Below are 22,916 nucleotides of genomic sequence, written 5' to 3'. Positions count from 1 at the left end.
GGTGATGAGAATCATAATATATTAATAACTTGGTGAATAAGCTTCATTAGAATCAGAATTAATATCAACTGCTATGAAATGTTTGATAATCAGCAAACAGCCTAATCTCTTGCCATCAACCACAATAATCATCTGTTTCTCTATATATTTCATTAGTCTAGAATGTAAATAGTGTTTTGCTGTATGTAGCATGTCACACTCAAACAGCCTGAGAAGCTTCTCTCTGTGCTTTGCCATAAGTGACCAGCAACATCCAGGCCCAGTAGGCGACCCATATGATTTATCTGCAGCCATTGAAATACATTTGATTTTTATCACACCGATGGTGCTGTGCTTACCTTAATGCCCTTCTCTCTCACTCCCTTTCTGTTCCATCCATAAACTGCAATCATTTACCCCAGCCTTTATCGCCCTCATCTTTCTCTTCCTCCTCTTTACTTATCTTTCTCTTTATCAGCCTTCCATTTCTCTTTCCCTCTCCTTTCCTTTCTCCACCCATTTTATCGATGTGCACGTTCTCCGGTCTCTTATCACTCTTCTTTTGTCTCTCTATCCATATTTTCTCCTCTCCCCTCATCATATTGTCTTCTCCACGTTCACTGCATTGAATCTATTTTTCTGGTCTGTAGAGAGTTAGTTATTGTCATCTACTAACATTAAGGCATTAAGGCATTTGTCTAACAAATATCTACACATTCTTAGTTGGGATACTTGTTAAATGAGAAGTTCATGATGAATTAAGTCCTTCATAAGCACTATTCGAGGAGGAAAAGTTTTCTAAACCACGACTTACAAACTTTTGTCATGGAACCCAAATATAAAGGTTGCTGTTAACACCTATTTATACTGTGTAAGAAAATGTTAAGTGCAATATTTTTAAGACAACATGCTGTTTGCAAAATAATTGACTTTTATATTGTTATTGAACTGAAGCCAACGTTAACTATTAGAGTATTATCTTGAAAATATTGCATTAAATTTATAGTGTTGTAAACAAGTATTTTTACTGTTTCTTTAATCAAATAAATGCAGCCTAGGTGATCATAAGAGACGTCTTTCAAAAACATTTAAAAAATCTTACCGACCCCAAACCTTTGATTGGTAGTGTATATGTGAAATTATAATGATGTATATACAATTAAGGGAGAAATTAGTGTGAGAATCTCATCCCTGATGCTGCTACTACAATTCATGTTCTGACACAATTGACCCACCAACAATTAAAATTTAGCAAAAGATTCATTTTATAATGAAGATAGAACAGGCAGCACAACAATTTAGCTTTAGTTACAGTGTTCAATCACAGACATTCCTATCCGGGTGGGATTCAATTTCTCTAAAAACTCCAAGTACTGTGAAATATAAATTTACCTAACCTCCTCAGGGAAAATAGTCCCGTCCAAATGACACATATACCAACCATGCTGCTGCTATTTGCAAAAAGCACAGACCACATCGAGCAAACAGGAAATGGCTGGCAAAATAAGACCACAATAAGCAGCAGTATAGGGGGAGGTTACACTACTCAATTAGCGGATGTGGCCTGTTCGGTCAAGAGAGAGGAATAAAAGGGTTGACTGGAAGAGCGAGAGATTAAATCAAAGAAGAGTGACACATTTCAAACGAAGCTAATATACAGTTTGAGCCGCAGACTATTCTACTGTCAGTCAGACATTGCACTTTGGGGGAAGAGTGTAATAATTCTGTTTATCTGAACAATACGTGAGTGGGTGTAATTGAATCTCAGTTTCAGTGGGCGGCTTGTGGAGGAGAGCAGATGACTGCTGACAGGCCGAGAGGAAGTGAGTGTGTGTTTATGAGCATCATTTGTGGGGAAGTGTAAACAAGTGCAGAGTGATTTAATGAGCAGCATGCACACAAATTCATGTGTCCAAATGGGAAAATGTTTGAGCTGGTTTGCCTTACCTTCATCTCCTGATCCTGAACCAGCCTCTATAAAACACAAAAAAACAGATAATTAGATCAATGTCTTCTCCAAAGTCTTTATATCATTTTAGTGAATCCACCAAGGGTCAAAATCCACACAGGTTTTACTGCATGTAAAACTAATTTAGAAAGCATTTTCTAGTGCTTTATCAATCTCATGCATGCCATTTATAAGTTGCTATTTTTTTTGCAGTGATGCCATAGAAGAACCTATTTGGTTTCCACAAAGAACCTTTCAGTGATCGGTTCCTAAAATATGTATTTTTCTTTCTTGGGGTGCAGAACATTTTACAATTCTGGAGAACCATTTACAACAGAAATATTGGAAAACGATCGAATTGGAAAATGAATGGATGGATGGATGGATTAAAACATGTACATTATTGCTCATCTGGGTCTCTGGAGTCCGGGCATACTATTCTAATATACATTACAGATATGGTTCTGTGTGCTTGAACTGTGGGAGGATCAAAGGTGAATATGTGACCCATTTGGCTTCTGTAGGCAGAAGTGGGCTGTACAAATGATACAAGAGGGAGATAATACAAATGCATATACACTCAAATTCACCACAGTCTGATTCAGATTCAGTGTTTCAACTGAAACCATAGAAACTATAACCACAATATTGCCACAATATTTGGGACTAAATCAAGTATTATAATGTAAATTACAGTATGTCCTCTGACTGGATATGAAGGTACAAAATGACACTCAAGTGAAAATGAGGGAAGGGTAGTCTTCCGGTTTCCCTCAGATTAGTTTCTTATTTTTGAGGACTCTACTCTATTGCATTGCAGTCTAAATTGTTTATATGCATTTTTTTTGTCTATTTTTAGCAAGATTTTATACAGCACAGTGGTCAACTACTGTTGTTTTTAATGTGCTTTATAAATAGATTTGGATTTGATAGCAAGATAAAACCATATGCATCTTCAAAGTTCAAACACATACATACTACAATTTACCTGTGTAGGGCTATGTGTTAGATCAAGCATGAATACCATCCTCAATCCCTTAGACAAAATAAAATGCTCTATTTTTAAAGAAAATAACCTAGTACGGAATCACACTCACACACACACAGAAGTTCAAACTGATTTATTTGCTGTCAGTTTTTCTAATTGCCTGACAGTTACGTTCTTGAATCAGAGACATGTCGCCCACAATCTGTCTTTGACCATCTAAAAGATGCTCTCTAGCCATCTGGACATTAAACGCTCAGCTTTGGCTTTAATACAAAAAATAGGTCTAAACCTGTCAAAATACTTTCACCTGTAGCCTATATTTGATATGCTTGCACAACAGTATCACCTGTGTACGTGTATACAATTAGAAATTAGTTAACTCTCTAAAGTCTGGCATATAAATAATAGTCAGAAAAAATATTTTTGTAATCAAACTATCTATTGAAAATGTAGACAAAAAACATGTACATTTATCACGAATAATTAATTAATATGTTAGCAAGAATATTATTAAAATCGAACTGATTTTTATTATAACAGAGAGCAGGCTGTATACAGTACATTAAACAATGTTTTGATGATCATGTTTGATGACTGAAATAAATATATCTAAATGAATATTAGAAAGCTATATTTAAATATGATATCTATATGGGGTCTATATATCTATATGTTAGTATATTTATAGGGTTAAAACTATTTAAAATATAATCTACAATCAAGAATGCATAAACATAAATCATCAATTATAATTTTCCATCCTTGTATTCAATTCAAAATTCCTGATAGAAACTGAAGACCTAAAAGACAAAAACATAAAAGCATTATACAGAACCAATGAATCTGTCCAGAAGCATTGGATCAAAAAAGTGGAAAACCTTCCACAGCCTCAAAAAATCAAGAAGTTCCCTAGTACATCAAAAAGACTATTTCACAGTGAGGATGGAAGTAAAGCGAGACGAACAGCCTGTTTCTCGGCACACTTCTTCCTGTGAGACTGGACTCTGCTGAGTCTGCGGGCATGAAACAATGGCAGGAGTCTTATTTAAAGTAAGAGACCTGCTTCTCATTCAGAGGTATCAGCGGGTTACGCATCTCCTCTGCCTTTGTCATTTATCAGGAAGAATGTGTGATGAGGTGACTTTGCACTATTCCTCGGGCTCCCACGATGCCACGGGTTGAACAAAACTTGAGCTCGTGGCTCAGAGGCAGATGGTCTCTGTCAGCAGAGACAAATGCAGCTGTGATTTAACATGCCACGGCCGCTGTTACAACACACAATTACCTATTTCAAGAACAGCACGCTTGACAGACATGTACATCAAGTAACATCAGTACCAGGCACAAAGAATAATTGATAAAACAGCCTGTTGAGCTTGCAGTCCTCAGTTTATGTGAATGTTTTGAGAAAGAAATAGACATTTCTTGGAATATGAAGCATACTCCCTGCATATGAGATACTTTAGCACTATGTGGAGTGCGATTACGCAGAAAGGCTATCTTAACCTCCATTTCTAATGTCGAAAATGAAGTGCCTACTCCTCTCTACAGTTACGCACCACTAAGCTAATGGCTAGCTGCCCTGTGCCGCACTGAAAACTCAATATAAGCACTGGCCCGTCTCCTTAATCAGTGCATTACTCACACTGATCTTACAGCAGCACAGCGGTGAACTCGCTACCGTTTGTGAGGTAAATAGCCCACTTATCAATGCCAGAAAAAAAGAGAGAAGCATATACTCACCTCTGTGATACTTCTCAATATTTGGCACAGTGTCAGCGGAGCACATCAAGGACTCATTTTGGGAAACTAAGCAACACTCTAGTAGCATTTTAGTAGCCAAGTGTGATGGAGGGGAGGTTTGACACAGTAATGGAGGTGAAATTACTTAGCGGAACAAGGGAATAACAGGATTTCACCAAACAGTATTGGAAGTGACTGTTGGTGAATGGGATTACAGCTAAATTTAGTGACTAGTAACTTGTAGACTTTAAATATTACCTAAACTTTTAATGCTTACAATACTTTGAATTGAAGGATTGTAACTAACAAGCACAATGGCGCTTCTGATGCCTTTCAGCGTCACTCAACACATGCGGAATGGTATTCAGCACCATGGAGAGCACCAAACACAGAACCAAATCTGAAGACTTCTTTCAAAAACATTTAAAAAATATTACTGACCCCAAACTCATGATCGGTAGTGGACATACATATAAATGCATCTCTGTAAAGCTGTGAAATGATTGAGCAATTGCAGTCTGATTTAACTAAAAAAAAAAAAAAACACTGTGACAGATGAATGCTTTAACACATGACTGTCCGTGTTTACGTGCCAATGGCATTTCTTAAAGGAAGAGCAGCATTTAATACTAAGAGTACACAGAGAGTGGAAAATATGACATACTATAAAAATGTAATATGATGTGATATGACGCCTTTAATACTCTCTCCAGTTATTACAATCAATGTTCTATTTCCTGGTGCATGAAGGTGCTCACTTTCAGTTATGATATTGATGTATGAATGAAGACAGAGGAGCCAAGTTGCAACCAGCCTTGGAGAAATAAAGAAAATAGCAGAGTGTGATACACTTCACTTATCTCTGTAGGTCATCTGTCAGCTGCTGGATCATTTGCCAGGGAATTAGTGGAGAGGAAATCAGTGTCAAAGAGTTAGATGAGCTGGTACAAGCATCAGAACTGTGAGGCAGTCCATTTCTCTGTCTCTTTCCTCAACGCCCTCAGGGCTGAAAGTGTGAAAAACTCATCCGGCTGCGGGTATATTATTTTGGTCTAACATAAAGCTCTTTTTGGACAGAAATCCCCCCAAAAATTCTTCAGATTTAATCTTTGACATAATGATGCATGTAAAATGCACTATTAATTCTGAATTGAACATAGTTAGAATTTCAAACATTAAACATGAAAGTCAAGACATTTATAATATTACAAAAGATTTTTATTTCAAATAAATTGTTTTCTGAAAACAGTTATTTTAAGTTTTATTTCACAATATTACTGTTTTTATTACTGCAGCCTTGGTGAGCATAAGAGACTTCTTTCAAAAACACACAAAAAAATCTTCCCAAAACAAACTTTTGAATGGTAATGTAAATAACTTTTAGAAATATATAAATAATTTAAGCAATTAAACCCCTGACCTGTACGTGGATTTCATAATAAGGACTGCAAGTCCGCAGTCACAATATTGTAATGTATTTAAATGATCTTCATTTAGGAACTTAACTTGTCTCTGCAAAAATATATGTAGTTAATTCAATTCCTCAATACAATAGCGAAGGAAACAAAGGAAATGAAGAAATATTTACAAAGTACCAAGGTGTTACAGGCAATTCAGAAGAACTAGTTGCCCGATTTGTGAGGTTGATGGAATCAAACCATTGAAAGATATTTGTAAAAAAAAAACACTGTGGAAGTAAACAAGATCACAACTGCAATTGTAGCTTTATTTTCAGATTTATATCCATGAGGTACTTAAACCGGACTGGTCTGATGTACACTCAATGCATGAACATAAAGAGAGAAATAAAAGCAAAAGATGACAGGAAAGTGTTCAGAGAGAGAGACAGCCAAACAGAGAGATGATTCAGTGGCGCCATTCAAGCGTCACAGAGACAAAGACTCTTGTTTTTTGCGTCTTGTTTCAGTAAATTAGCTTTTTACCTTACAGAGCACCTACAGACAAGTACATGCTCGAACATTCAGGAATAAATGAGAACCAACATCCTGCTGGGATTGAATTATGACTTTACCTGTATACACACAAACAGGCACACACGACGAGAAGAGAACATTTCATTCTCTGGATGCTCCATAAGCACAAATACTCGCCTCCCACTCCCTCTCCTCCCTAGAGATCATTTTTAGAGGTTTCAGTGTGTTTAGGCACTGTTTAATGGAGTCTGACTCAGCAACTCCCAGAGCACCAAACATCTGCTTTACTCTCTGCAATATACCATTTAACTGACCACAGAGCACACTTTCGCTCGTATCATTTGGTTTTTGCTTTGCCTTAAACATGCAACACCCATTCACAATCACAAACATAATATAAAAGAAAAAAGGGGGATGTTTATCTGAAATCATTTCTAACAATTAACAATCCAGTCTTGTGGAACAGCATTCATGCCTTAAAAAGCTCAGAATGCAGCTCACTAGGTTGTAAAACATAGCAAAGCTTTACACAAAGCAGTAATACACAGCTCTAGCCTGTTAAAGGTATTATGGGTATTGTCTGACTGAAGTATAACATGTTTAACACAACACAGATATGCCTCTCTGTCTGTTTCAGACCACAGGGATGAATAAATTGAAATTCTGCTCAATCTGATAACTTCATACTCACAGTTAAAAATGTAATTGGCAAATTATTAGGCTGTGGATTAACCTTCAAGAGACATACGCACCAAACCCACGACTGAACGTACCAGCTGGACAGGATCCTTCAGAAACCACCAGGATCTCGGTTTGCTGTTTGCAGGCGTCTCTCCGCAGAAAACACTCGTTGTCGTAGTTTTCGTTGTTGGAGCCACACACAGGAACATAATCGATGTTGCACTAAAAAAAAAAGAGGGGTTTCAAGCATTAGAAAATATATGAGAACAATATTAGATTAAGAAAACATGGGGCCAAAATTCAAGTCAAAGATTACAAGCATTAGTAACATAAAACATTTGGATAAACACGATTATATATTATACGTTTTTAGTATTACAACTATCTGATTATGTTATTTGTATCATTTAAATATAATAAAAATCAATACATAATCAAACATTCATTGAAACATACTTGGTATTAATATTACGAGTAGCTTTAAAAAAAAAGTATAAATTCCAAATCATATTTTATGTAAGTATAGCATGAAATGGGAACAAAGGAGTCTTTCTTTAAGAACATGTTGTATTATATTACGCAAGAATAATAATTAAGCATGAAACTGACCTACATATCTCTTACAGCTTAATTGTGATGTTTTTGCACCGCTTTATTTTGGGAGTTTTAGATGAGCTTAGAATAAGAATTGTGTGATCTGAATGCGAATTAAGCTACTGTGAGCTCTGAAGGGTCGAAATACAGTCTGCCAACTACACTGCCCACGTTCCCAAAGAGGTGGAAAAAAAGATTACAGTGTAAGAAAACGCCAGGGAGGAATATATCACAAAATCCCGTGAAACATTTGCAAATTTATGGATTCAGGTTGTTTGGTTATAAAAGGTTATACTTTTAAAGAGGAAATTTAGGTTTGTACAATATACGCAAAAATGTTATCCAAAAAAATCTAATAAACAATAGAAGCAAACAATGGAAACAATAAAATAATTTAGTGATAATGCTATTGCAGACTTTTAAAATGATCTGACAGAAATAACAACAACGGATTAATTACACATCAATGTGAAAACAACGATTTGTACCATAACAGGGTATAACATAAAGGCCATTAAGGCCATAACATAATGAATAATTAATTAATTCAGATTTAAATTGATTCAATCTGTAACAGAAATAATTTTATTATCAGTTCATCCCCAGAATTATGACAAACAAAATGATTCAAAATGAAAGACAAAAGAAAATCTACTTCAATCCACCAAAAAACTTCTCAAATATTCCAGTGAATCTCTTTAAAACCCACCAAAGCTTGACTTCATGAGAAGCAGGTAGTTTAAAATCACTGGGTGGCCTGGTGGAAAATGAAGCTGTTCCAAACCTCACGCAGGTATTTTGGATGAGTCTGACCAGACCGCACACACATATGCACCTGGACACACAGAGACACACTGTGTCTGGTCCAGCAGGCAGGGTCTGTCTGGCCCCTGGGGAGGCAGGTACAGTGCAGGGCTGCAGTGGCCTGTCAGCTCACATGTTGGCTGAGGGACTGTGTGGCTGGAAGCCAGCTAGTTGGCAGGGGTCACAGGAATAACTGTGCCCATCGATTCTGGAGCGGGATTTGTACTCGCTGTTTTATCGGCTGAGAAGCAATATTATGCAGGATGGGAAAGCTCTGAGCCAACACTGCCAAGAGATCCAGAGAGAGTGGAGTGAAATAGGAGGAACAAGGGAAAAACTAGGTCTACAGGAGATGATTATACTGGATGAATAGAAATGAGTGGAATACAGCAAAAAGGAAAAAGACAGACATGAATGAATTTATAGATTTTTTTTTTGCCACATATAGAATTTAAGTTCATTTTAGAATTGATATATATATATATATATATATATATATATATATATATATATATATATAATGTGTGTGTGTGTGTATTGTGTTTAAAAACACAAGAAGAAGGGTGGGGGAAGGAAAACAATGCAAAGTCTATGGATACGTTCTTTAACTTGCACGCCACATCTTTGCAAAGCACATGAAACTCTGTCAAACACGTCCTTCTAGCGCATGTATGCATAGAAAATCAATAGAAAAGTATAGTGCAGTGGAATGCACAAATAATTTCTGTGTGAACGGCTCCCGAAGCTGTTTAAACTGGACGTGTCGAAGCAAACGACCAAAATCCATTTGACCTTTGTGTCAGAAATGCAAGAGCGTGGAGGAAACCAGAAATAGAATTGGTCATCTTTTTACTGTTGGTGACTTGTTGCGTTGCAAAAGACAGTATTCAATGATTATAATGGGTTCTGTTTACTACTGAATCGTCACTCGCATCTGGTGTAGACCACATTGCTTTGTTTGGTACTATTTTTGTTGGTCAAAGTCAAAGCAAATACAAAAAAAATTTCGTTCCCGAATTAGTCAGTGATTTTGAATGAATCAGTCAAGTAAGTAATTCAATGACTCATTCAGAAAAACACTCACTGTAGTTAATTATTTTAAAATGTTAAATATGAATAATGGATGGATTGATATGACTAAACATTCATATATGGGGTTGGTGTGCCATAGTGGTTAAAGATCTGGGTCGATAGCCAAAAAGTTGTAGGTGTGAAGTGTGTACATAGCAAGGGCCAATCTTTGATCTAATGCCCTTGAGCAATGACAGATTTGTTTTCCAACTAAAAAAATTCTCATTCAACTAAGGTCAAATGCGACTTGAGTTCTCTTTGATAAAAATAATCCACAACTAGCACACCTGAGACGGAGAGTGTTAGAAAAGACTGAGTGACAGTAAAATGCAACCGAGACACCCGAACAGAAAAACCGAGTGAAATCTCAGAAGAGCAAAGCATTGAGATGATCTTGAAATAAACATAGAAAAAATGAGAGGAGGAGTAGGAAGAGAGAGAGTGAAATGGATATTACCCCCTTTTAAATCTTTTCCTTTTGTGACATTTTTACAGCTTCAAGTGTTCAATCAATCTTTTGGCCTGGCATGATGCAATAGTGAGAAAGGCTGGCCAGCCCCAGACAGCCCCCAGCATGCCCCGAGAAACGCCTGTTTTGCAGAGCCCCTGCGGTTTAGTCCTTTTAACTTTACCTCTTGAGGGGAAGGAGTGCATTAGCAGTTCATTTTTTAGGAAAAATTCAATGATAGAGAAGTTGATAGAATAGTTATTTGCTATGATAGAAAAGTTATAGCTATGATAGTATAATAGTTAATAGTTATAGCTATGATGAAGTTCATTGAAATAAATTGAGGGCAAGCAATGAGTCTCTGACACACTACAGTTCTCAGTTCTCAGTTCTCTGACACACTAACAGTTAAATGAGCAGACAGACACTTCAGCTACAACAAAAAACAGCTTTTCACTTGCAGGTCAGAGGAGTAGGATTGAAGTAGCATTCTGATGAATGAAAGGACCTCGAAAAAACTGAAAAGCATTATGATAGATTTAATACACATATACCTGTCCCATTCCACTGCAGCAAATGTTTGATCTTTTCAAAAGTTACCCATGATAAAAAATAGCATTAGACAAGCCTTTTCTTGTTTGCAGACAACTGAATTACGCAAACTACACATCAGCCCCTAATGCGCCGTTCACACTGGTGTTCTTGCATTTAAAAAGCAATGGACCGAAACGGGATGGAACAAATATGGAATAAAGATAAAGATGACTCATCCTGCACTACACAGATTTTTGTCCAATCAGATGAGCTCTAGAAAGAGTTTGACCCAACCCCCTAAATTATAAATATCACCTGCAACTAACTAGCAAGTAGAAAATCATGGTTCACAACTGTGGTGTATAAACCAAAAGATACTGCCAATCCGTCTGCCTCCTCATCCACCTTCGGTTTCAATACAGAAGTGTGAGACTTCTGCTTTATTAGCGGTTGTAGATTAGAAAAATAACAAAGTCCAGTGAACAGGTAAAAAATTACATTACAAAACAGTGTGTTTTCAAAAATAAAATGTAAATAATATTACAAATACCAGTTTAACCCTATCCATAAAGGGGTTCAAACTGACCTGGCATGCTGAGATTTCTTTAATATTTTGTTTTAATCTAACCAAATATGCCTAAATTAGTTTAGAGTTTGTTTGGAAAAAGTACAACTGCACTTTAAAAATAATAAATTTCATATTTTGTAATGCATATACAGTATATAAAAGGAAAGTGAACAAATAAACATGTTTGATATATTAAAACTTTTGTGTATCTTCTATTATTTTAATTATTTAATTAATAGGACACTTATGTTTTTGAAGAAAACCATTAAAGGGACATTCCACCCATTTGAACATTGTTTTTTATTTAAAGTGGGTCATATATGTAGTCGAAATGTAAAATAAATTTTGAATTTGGTGCCTTCGTGACCGAGGAAAGACAAAAAATAACTTCAGGACGCATTTGTATGAAAGACAACAACTCCCACAATGCACCACATTGCACAGCTCCGCAAGCCACTCCCACCAATCCAGAAAGCGCATATCTGCCTATAAGAGAAATCACTCTTCCGTCTACAAGGCTAGCTACCACCAGAGCTTGAAATTCATTTCACATTCACACAAAATGTCTAGTTAGTTGGCGAACTCATTACTCCTCGTTTGTATTTCTTTCGAAAAGGTGAATTATTGCATGGTACCTGGATGTTCAGTCAGAACATATGCGGTGCGAAACTAGGATAGTTCTCAACACAAACGTCCGTGTCTTCGTCTGATTCAGAGATTTCGTCCAGGAGAAATTGTCATCGTTGAAATTCTTTGCCGCAGACGGTCTCTATCTCTGTGTTCGTAGTTGCATAGTGAGATCACCGGCGCCACCAGTCCGCCCTAACTCGAGTCAGTCCGGGCTCCTCGTCCGCGGCAGGCAGGTCTTCTGCCTCGGCGGCTCTTCGCTATAATGCGGCTTGTAAAGGTAGCCACAAACACCTGATTCAAGCATCAGACTTCCGAAATCCTCTTCTATATCATATTGAGCACTCTCATCCGCTATTGTCATAACTTTACATCTGTCTCCACAGCGCCTGTTAGCTTAGCTTCAAACAAGATGGAGGATATTGCTTTCAGTTTCAGAGAGTAAAGTCCCACCCACTGATCTGTAATAGGTCTGTAGCGTGAGCGGGTCCCGCCCCCTGGGAAAGATGAGGAACGAGTGCTTGTAGTCTCAACAGAAATCCCCCCCTCTTACACTTCCTCCTACAATGACGCAAAATGACGATTTTTGCGTCATTGTAGGAGGAAGTGTAAAAGGTAAATAACGGATTTCTCCCGTCTCAGGGGAAAATGAGAGAGTGTTGCACGACCATTCAATAGTATGACTGGGTTTCTAACAATGCAAAGCTTAATGCAAATGGGTGGAGTGTCCCTTTAATTCCAATACAGGTCATTTTTCTTTAAGTATTCGTGTAGGTTTTTTGGTTCCTGCATTCTAGGGTTAACTTAAGACAAAGTGGGGGAGAAAAGGAAACTGTAAGGGACACGGTGAGAGAGGGACAGGCATAGGAAGGAGCAAAAAGACCACAGAGATAAAGAAACATGTAAGTGACGAACATAAGGCCAGACAGCATGTGTTCGAAAGCAATCTAACGCATTGAGCCTCCCAACAGAGGCCAGCCCCACAAACATTCATGGTGGAGGCCGACAAATGTCTTCACCCAAAAAAACAAAATGACTCACTACACAATTTGGCTCTTAAGTACCTTTAAGTCAAGTCAGTTTACTGAACTGGCATCTCTGTAACACCACAGGCAGGTGTATGTAGATAACAGGCAAGTACAGCTCCTATTTGCTTCAGTAGGGGAAGTCTGAAATATTACTACCAACTTTAAGAAATAATTAAAAACTCATCTTTTTAAACTGGTTTATAATGATTAAAGTGCCCCTATTATGCTTTTTCAAATACTACCTTTCATGCAGTGCATAATATAGTTGTTTGTGACTGTAAAAGGTCTGCAAAGTTCAAAGTGCACGACAAATAAAGTTATTGTCTCCTAAAAGAAAGAATAAATTCTCGACTGCCGAAACGAGTCATCAGCAATTCCAGTCTCACGTCCTGTTATGTACCTACGTAACAATGTAACAGATTTGCATAATGTCAGGCTATGATCTTAATTGACTGCCTGCGAACAATGTCTACTTTGACCCGCCTTCAAATACTGTAGTTGCTGAGGCCTGGAAGAGTTTGGTTCGTGTTGCCAACGAATGCAGAGGAGACGCTCTTTTCAGTGCTGCAAATCCACTTTGCATGCACTTCAAAAGGATGAAGACTCACGCTGGAATTGATATGGAAAAACTGATGCCATCATTCCTGTTCGTATACTGTGTATCATGCGCTGAGGAAGCCTCTGGAACAGAAATTGTGATATGGTAATGATCGTTTTGTCTCTGACTCGTGCTATAAGCGGTCGACCAATCACAACAGACTGGGACCAATCAGAGCACAGTAGGCTCTCGGAAAGGAGGGGTCTAGAGAGACTGAGGGTGTATTCACACCTGCCTTGTTTGGTTCGACTGAATCGAACTCAAGTTCGTTTCCCCCCTTGGTGCGGATCTTTTGTGAATACAGCAATCGTACTCGGGTGCGGACCAAACAACCGAACTGAGATCCAGCTGAATAGGTGGTCTCGGTACGGTTCGTTTATGGTGTGAACAAGAACCGACCCAACTGCAAAAAGCACTGCACCTTTAAGAATTTATTTGACTGCTCTTATGAGGATACTTAACAAAACAGACATTTTGGCATAATGGTGTGTGTTTTTGTTTGTTCAAGCGCGAAAGAGAAAGAGAATTCCGGCGCGCTGTCTGTGCACACGATACTGTTGTGCGTCTTTCTGCCCGTTGTGTGTGCATCAGGACATTCACAGACAGAGCGTTCTCGTTTGTCTTATCGCGCTTAAATGGTTTAAAAGCATGTTCTCTCCGCCGGAACCGTCTTGCAGCACATCGTCATCTTCTTAAAATCCTAATTACAACATCGTATAGATGACATTGTATCATATGATGCTCATTAGTTTCTTCATATTGCGTTTGTAGAGAATAACACCAAATCAGTAAAAGAACAAATATTGCATTACAAAATATCTCCATGCTGAGCCTGTTTTTGCACTTCCTGCTTTTCCCTGCTTGAGAATTCCTGTCCAATGAATGGACGACCTTAGCACACGTGTGGTTTTGTTTACAAATTTTGGTTCACTTGCAAAAAGAGCAGTGTGAAAGCGAACCGTACCAAAAAAAAAAAAATCAACATTGTATCCGGTCCGGACCAAAGAAAGTGAACTATCGGACTTTCCTGGTGTGAATACACCTTATATACTTACACAAGTATATAAAAAAATGTATTACACGTTTTAGAAATTTTTTTTTAATTATGCAAATTAGGCATTATCTCATTAAATATGCACGATTTTGCATTTATTTTCGGTAGATAGATCTGAACATATGATAAAGCCAGGTGCAAAATTCTTTTTTCATTTGTTTACACACAAGATGAAAAGAAAAAATATATATATATCTAAGGGATTTCAGGATATATGCTTTCATTACCTAGGAAATCAAAATATACTGTCCACTGTCCTTAAAAAAATTGATTTCCACCTTATTTAAAAAATAAAAAAAGTCACATAAACCAGGCCAGGAATGATTTATTAACAGATCCCTCTGAAAATATCGTCAGAATACTGCTAAGTGTATAACTGGAAAGTTTGGTGTACATAGGTGCTACATAGGCTGAGATGTTTGTACTGGAGAATGACAAAAAACTCATTTTAGAGAAAACGGCATTTAAATATTTAAATAGCTCTAAATTAGATTTCATCATTAGCTTTAAATCCCCCTTTGGACATTCACGATTGGTTAATGATAGAAAGGAAATGCCCATATTTGGGTTACATAGCGTTGTGCAGGAGACTCAGAGCTTTACAACGATACCGGTCACGACAGACTTCAGTAAACAGACGGAACTCGGCATGTCCGTCTGTTTAGTAAACTAGCCCAAAATCTCAAAACTGACCACTGCATGAAAAATCAATGTTTTTGCCTGCCGTGTCTCGCCTTAAGAGTGACAAATTATATTTTGTTATCAGTTGACTCTGGAAACTGTGCAGTCCTTGTTCTGTTGGATTTAAGCGCAGCTTTTGACACCTTAGACCACTGTATTTTGTTAAAAAGATTAAATCACGAGGTTGGCATCTGTGATACTGCCTTAGAGTGGTTTGAGTCTTATCTTTCAAATAGGAGTATATCTGTAAAATTGGAGAATGGGGTGCCACAGGGTTCGATCCTGGGTCCAGTTTTATTTTCTCTTTACATGCTCCCACTGCGCTCGATCTTTGAGCATAAAAAGATCTCCCATCACATCTATGCAGATGATACCCAGCTCTATTTACCATTAGACTCTGATAGTGATTCTGTTTCTTCCCTGCTTGCATGTTTAAAGGATATTAGAGAATGGATGGATGAAAATTTTCTCCAAAAAGAGGCTGTCCTGTTTGGCTCCAAACCGCAGATTGACAAATGTTTGCTTGGGGAATTTTCAATCAAACAATCACTCTTATGTAAAAAAAAAAAAAATCTGGGGGTCATTTTTGATTCAGACCTGAAGTTTGACAAATAATATTCAGTGGTCAGGGCCAGCTTTTTCCAGCTAAAGCGACTTCGAAAGTTAAAGCACCTTCTGACTTTTAGGGATTTGGATACTGTTATTCTGTTATTTTCAAGACTTGATTACTGTAATGCCTTGTATGCTGGAATTACTCAGTCATCACTCTCACAATTACAGATTGTCCAAAATGCTGCAGCTCGTTTCCTGACTGGGACAAAAAAGAGGGAACATATCTCACCCATCCAGGCCTCTCTCCATTGGCTCCCTGTGAAACAAAGAATTGATATTATGGTTTTAATTTACGCATTTACAGCTCTACATGGACTTGCCCCTATTTGTTTTTATTCTCCTCAGAGATCACTTAGATCTTCATCTCAGCTGCTATTAAATGTCCCGAAAGCTCGTTTGACAACAAAAGGAGATAGGTCTTTTTCAGTCTATGCTCCAAAACTTTGGGACACACTACCTTTAATGATTAGAGCTTCTCCTACATTAAACGTTTTTAAAGCATCAATTAAAACCTACCTTTTTTCTCAAGCTTATTAGTAACTCGGTTTTATTTTGTATGCATTTTTTAAATGCTATGGGATTGCAGTTTTTGTGATGTTCCAGGTTATGACCAGGTTATAATCTTTTGCTTATTATACATTTTCTGTTTTTATTTGTTTAGGTTTTTGGTTTGAATTTTTGACATGTTCTGTTTTACAATGTTTATATTTTTGCTTTACATGTGAAGCACTTTGGTCAACATTCGTGTGGTTAAAAGGTGCTATATAAATAAACTTTGACCTTGACCTAGAATAATGTATTTCAAAATAGCAATGGAATATGACAATAATGATATCATAAATTGTGCCTCTTAACCTCAAATTACACTAAAGGCTACTTTAGACCGATCCAGTTAATGTGCATAGACTAAACAAACAGGTGATTGGCACTTTTAATAAGACGGTGCTCCACTAGGCATATTGGGGGTTACATTTTCTCTCAAGTGGTCCAAATACTCTCTAACATATACTCATTGTGAATTTTGTCTCTTAGTCTACCACCAAGATTTGACAGTGTTTCAAAGCTATTTGTGTATATGTGAGCAGGTTTTCCTGTATACAATATTCTTTATGTATTATATTTACAATATTTTGCCTTTGTTGCTCAAGGGAACTAAAAGTCTTTATTGTAATGCATTGTGTGTTTTGATACCTCTGATTTTAACCTCCATTGGTGGTGCTGAAGTTCCTGTTTTGTCCTGCAGGGGCTGCTGTGGGGCTGTGCTCTGGCTAAAATAGGTCTTGTTTTGCTCCAATTTCCCTCATTATCTTTTACTTATTTTGAAGCCTGTGTTTCTTTGCAACATCGAAAAAGTCCCTACAAACATCACTCAGAGACACCTGCGCTACCCTGTTTTAACATTTCATTTACACTATACCTAGAATTGATGTCACACTAAATCACAGGCAGGAAGCCAACAGAAAAGTGTTGCAGCATTATTAGAGTGAGTATTAGAGCTAGCAAGTGGCAGCCCATTATGTCCTTGTTTTTCACCCATCCATCAGTTTTTTTCCCAAATCCAGGCATTCATTCCCGCATCAGTCAGTCCATCTATTAGTTGATCTATTCATCAATTCAGTGGCACAAATCAGCTGTTCTCTTTCTGACAAGTCAATCCATCTATGCTAGGCACCGCTTGTACTGCCTGAGCTTACACAAAGAAACTTCTCAAGCAGTAAGGCTAGACTGAACCAAGACAGGCAATTAAAGTCAGACACAGTGAACAGCAGAAGCGATCGGAGCGGTGATAAGACTGACTGCATACTGCGTCTACAGTTCTGTACGAGGAAGCGCTAACAGCACTGAAAACTACCGTACAGTGGCTGACATGTTAAGACAACACACTCCCATAAGAAAACGGCAGTCTAGCGACTTGTATCCTGCACCACCAAAATGTCACTCTTGTGCTGTATACAGAAGTCATTCTGGTCCCACATTCAGATGGTTTTGGAGGACTCCATTAGTTTACCCAGGGTTATTTAGGGTAAGAATGAAAATTGTCATCACTAAATCACTCTCATGGTGTTTGGAACCCAAACATTTTTTTGTTGCTGCAAAATGTATTTTGCTACAGAGCAAATTTAATATCATGGCAGCTTTTTTTTGTGTGGCTATTTTCATGTTCTCAATGGTTACTTCTTGTCCCAACAACAGGATAAAAGCATCATAGAAATATTATTAAAAAAGTGAATTCAAGTTGTACGCTGCCAAGGTGAAAAAATAACATCCACAAGTCACTTACTTTCGTGCTTTGTATCAACACGATAATATTCAAAGATCTGAATCTTCTAAACTGAGACTTTTTGGGATGTCCAGGATTGTGAGACTATCTTGGTTAAGTGTACCCGCACAAATAATGAAGTGAGGTTGTCATATGTGTTTATTGTACAACACTGTGAGGGAATGAAACTCAATGTAAGGATATCCACGAGGAATTGTGAAATTTGAGTGTCATATTTAAAACAGCGGAGTTTCTTGAGTGCAGATGCAAAATATCCCATATGGTCCAACAGACTGAGAAGTGCTAAAGGAGTCTTGATCTGATACGGAGTAAGAAAAGCAAATGTGTGTACTTGTCTATTTTCCAGTGGGTACACAACAGCTTGAGATGAAACAGGCATAGCGAGTTAATTATGCATTGTGGAACATGATATAACCCATTTGATTCATTAAGCATTATGTAGCATTTCTTTTCACCCTTGGGCACATTATGAGGGCTGAAACAGCACAACTCGAGAAACATGAGAGGCCAGAACGATGCTCAAAGTGCACCATGAGTGAGCGGCTGTGACAGCAAACAGACATCGCGTGCACACGCGCGCACAGCTCAATCTGACATGTACAGAGACAGTCACAGACAAGAAGTCTGCCCGGTCTGTTTTTTTTCTCTTCCATTAAGATAACGTAACATCAGTAACATCAGCTGATCCTTATCAGGAGAACAAATCTGTCAAAGATGGAGTCGAAGCCCTGAGGAACGGAGAAACAAGTCAGGGCATCGTCTGTTTGAATTCCAGTGACATCCATGGTACTACTCCAACCACCGTTTCCTTGGAAAACACAAGGCTGTCCGAACCTTGAAATCTGAAAATCTCAGATGTCACGAGTGGCACTTGCACTAAGAAGACTTAATGTTCCAGGCACTGGAACACCTGTGGTTCGTGACAAAAGACAGAGATAGCGTCTTCGAGTGGCCCTGTCAGCTGGGTCTGTGGAGTGATGGATGTCTGGCACAGCGTTTGTGACAGAGTAAAAGCTCCAGGGAATGTCGACGGAAAACTGGGCCTTTCTGTCAGATCATTAGTCCCATACCAAAGGGATGAGTTGACCTTAAACCAGTGAAGGAATGTGAACGGGAGAGTCTCGCACAAGGACGCGAGGGTGAACGTTCACTCACATGCGTTTTGTTCTCTCATCATTCCAAAAATGTTGCTCGTATCAGTTGAGGAGGGACTTTGAAATGCCTTGTGAGAAAAGGTTTGAGATAGCTATCTGAAATTATGAATTCAAAAGAAAATTACAGTTCAAGGTAAGCTCAGGCAACAGCACTTTTGGCATTATGTTGGTTACCACAAAAAATTATTTTGACCTGTTTCTCCATAATGAAAAAAAATGAATCAACATGAAAAAATATTTGAACTTGATTAAAAAAATGAATCTGAAAAATAATTCTGATTCATACTTTAGAAAGCATCTTACTGATTATGTAATCCTATTATAGAATTTCTCACAAAAAAAGAATTTATTAAAAACACACACACACAAAAGTTTGTAACCAACAGTGTAGTCTGGTAAGTCACATTTTCTCAAATAAAGAGCAGGTACACATGTTTTTAGACACTAGGCAGGCAACAAATGTATTCGCTTTTAAATACTTTAGATATTCAAACACGTTAATGTTAAATGTGTATTTGTTAAATGCCAATGGTATAAGAGAAAGTATTAGCATTTGCATTTCTGCTACTAATAATGGAAAGGCAAAGTTTTCATTAACTGAATTTGAAAGCTCAGACTTTGTTTCATTTCAAAATAACAAAGCACAATGTTTTATGTGAATAATGGATGGTAGATGCACTTCAAATAATGTTCAGTGAAGCTTTGTTAATGGATCATCTGAAAACAGCAAAGACTAAAACGATCTTGGCTCATCAAAATGAAGATTGATAAAAAACGAGAAACCGATATCGTCAACCTGGCCCTAGTTTACCCGTTGTAGCTTATCCACATTGCGTGCACGAAATAGACAGTGACCATCGGAGAAGTGCTAATTAGAAATAACAACGATTCAGCTCTCCAAAACTGAAAATGTTATCAGCAGATGTTGATAATTAGAAAATGTCAAATAATACACAAGTTTAATAGAAAATTGATGTAAATGCTTTCAGAGCAATTTTAAGCTTCACATTTTTGCTTTTAAATCCTCTGAAACAATGGGCCCCATCTACTTCACTGTAGTTAAGTGCTTCACCATAACCTTTACATTTTTAAAGACAAAAGACAAAATAGTTTTTTTGTGGCCATCAACATTACTCCACAAATGCTGAGTTTAACTTGTACTGAACCTGGAATATTCATTTAACTCCAGTTTCATCTGGGGAAAGTAAGAGATCAACTATGTCTAAGTGCGTTTGGATTCGACGCTTGCTTTCTTAAAGAAGCACATTATCTGTGACAGCTCTCAGGGACGGTGGCCAACAGGGTCATGGGAGGGAAAAAATAGAAGCAGATCAGCCACGATATCCTGGAGAGGCACAAACAAGAAAAAAAAAAGAAAGAATCTGGTGCATGTCTCACCAGATGATGTATTTTTTGCGCCCCCTCACACAGAGACATGCCTGCCATTGTGTGACTGAGTGACATTCCCCATTCCCAGGATGCCCATGTGCGAGCTGTTTGCCTCTGATGAGGGTGGGGGGAGGCTATGGGGAGGGCAGAAAGGCTCATGCCTCACTCCGTAACCGCTTGGCAGTCTGCTCTTGATTAGAGCAACGCTCTTCCCAGCGAGGAGCTCCCGGGCCCTGTCAGGGGAGACGGCTCTTCGGTAATAGCGTCTGACAGGCTGAGGGGAGCCACGCGGGGACTGATACAGATGCTGCTATCCTGAGTGGCACCAGGCTCAAGCGAATATCACCTACCTCTGTAGAATCCCCACACCCCCGACTCTCCAGCTGCCAAACCACCAACCAATCTCATGTCTGGCACATGCCAGCCGAGGGACTCGGTGTACATGGATGTATGACACATCCCGCATCTAACATAGTCAGGATGCTGCCGGTGTGACTGCATTTTCCAATCCCACCAGACTGACTTAAACAGGAAACTGGACCTAATTCCACCCTGAAATAACTTCCATCCGGATTTTAATTGCTTCATTTTTGATATATTGGTGAAAGTTATCTCCTGTGGCAGCTCATGGAGAGAAGCTATTAGGGGTGAAAGACATGAAAAAAGGAGCAAAGAAAAAAAGAAAAATAGGCTGAATGAAAAAATACTCATGTATGGATTGTCATGAAATGCTCGTCACCCAAAATGATTCAAATGCATTTCTGCAAGTCATTTAAAGCAGAAGAGTGTGATTTCTACACCACTAGTGGCACCAAACGCAATTGCCAAACCAATGATTTTTAAACAGGTTTCAAACACTACCTCCATCTTCCACGGGTTAGAAATTACACACTTTACTTTTAAACACATTTCTAAAATGCTAATTTCTGACTCTGAGTTCTGACTGGAGGAACCACAATAAAATATAAAATGGCCAATTAATCCACACACCTGTGACTGCACATAACCTGAATTCTACATTAGTCATACAATAATGATTTTACTGTTATGGTATGCATTATAAAAGGAATAGCCTACATTATAAAAGGAATGTTGTTTGATTAACTTTTATTGCATAAAACAGACCTTAGTTTTAAATCAAAGACCATTCTGAAAAACAATATATATATATATATATATATATATATATATATTTTTTTTTTTTTATTGTTTGTTCTTTGGTGGAGACTCTGCAACAATGGATATAATAATAATGGGAAAAAAACAGTCATAATACAATTTGCTCATTAGAAAAATCCTAAAAATGTTTAAAAACACCAAAACAATTGTTATACTAAACATTAAAGTAGCAGACTGTACACTGATACTCTATTCGATTTACTCCAGTAATACAAAATGGATGAAAAATCAAGAAACAAGAAGCAAACATGTGTGCGCTCCAGATGGTGTACCACAGATGCCAGATTTAAAAGAAATATGAAGTCACCAAGAAAAATCTTTTTATTACTATATTCAAAGTCATCCCTTCATCATTAACCCTTTTATTGTCATCTAATGTACACTGTGTGCTTGCAAAGTAAGGAAAATAGGGTGCTCATGCTGAAAAACACCATTTTACCTGTAGTGAAATCACTGTAACACAAAACGTCTCATGGCCTATTTCTCCACACAAACATGAGAAGACACTGGAATTTGCAGTTACAGGCACTCCAAGCACATTTTGGTATTGCACCTGTACAATATGATTCATGGTCATAGTCTTGTTGGACTGTCTAATGGCACCAGGGAATAAAGCCCCACTTTTAATCTGTCTCCAGCTACGGTGAAACCATATGACTGAAGAATAAAAGGATCACAAATGCATGGTAATATATGCAAAGAGGTCTGGCTGAAAATGGCTCTTATGATGGGCAGCAGAAGGCCCGGAGGGAAGTCGTCCACCTTCTGCCACTGTCTGCGCGCCTTGCGAGTTCATTCCCAGAGTTCACGCTAAAGGAGAACTGAAGGAGACGCAGTTTTTCATGGGTAAGTTCACTTGAGCGCAGCACCTTGGCTAGAACTCAAACTAGAAGCTGTTTGCTACGTCAACCGGTTCACATCCATCTGAAAATGGCAACACCTCAGTTATCCAATGATGGCCGGAGGGATAGTGTATCAACCAGAAACAGTGCTTGAGAGACGGGCCAAGCAGAGAGAAGAT

General features: G+C 38.0%; 1 protein-coding gene across 4 annotated transcripts in view; it reads right to left on the bottom strand.

Annotated features, from left to right (window-relative positions):
• tmeff2a (transmembrane protein with EGF-like and two follistatin-like domains 2a) overlaps positions 1-22,916 on the bottom strand; it is a 58,926-nt gene that overhangs the window by 22,951 nt on the left and 13,059 nt on the right. For 2 of the 4 annotated variants that reach the window (XM_084420502.1, XM_084420503.1), the window contains exons 3-4: positions 7,366-7,495; positions 1,927-1,953 (exon numbers count right to left, since the gene is read on the bottom strand). In XM_084420502.1, coding sequence (XP_084276628.1) covers positions 1,927-1,953; positions 7,366-7,495 — 157 coding nt within the window. Of the gene's footprint in view, positions 1-1,926; positions 1,954-7,344; positions 7,496-22,916 lie in introns of all 4 variants that reach the window. The other 2 variants (XM_084420500.1, XM_084420501.1) reach the window with 1 other exon arrangement.

This window comes from Rutilus rutilus, assembly GCF_951802725.1.
Source record: "Rutilus rutilus genome assembly, chromosome: 10".
In the NCBI taxonomy this organism is placed as follows: domain Eukaryota; kingdom Metazoa; phylum Chordata; class Actinopteri; order Cypriniformes; family Leuciscidae; genus Rutilus; species Rutilus rutilus.
The sequence above is the reverse complement of the archived record's forward strand: the minus strand, read 5'-3'. Positions and strand labels throughout refer to the sequence as shown.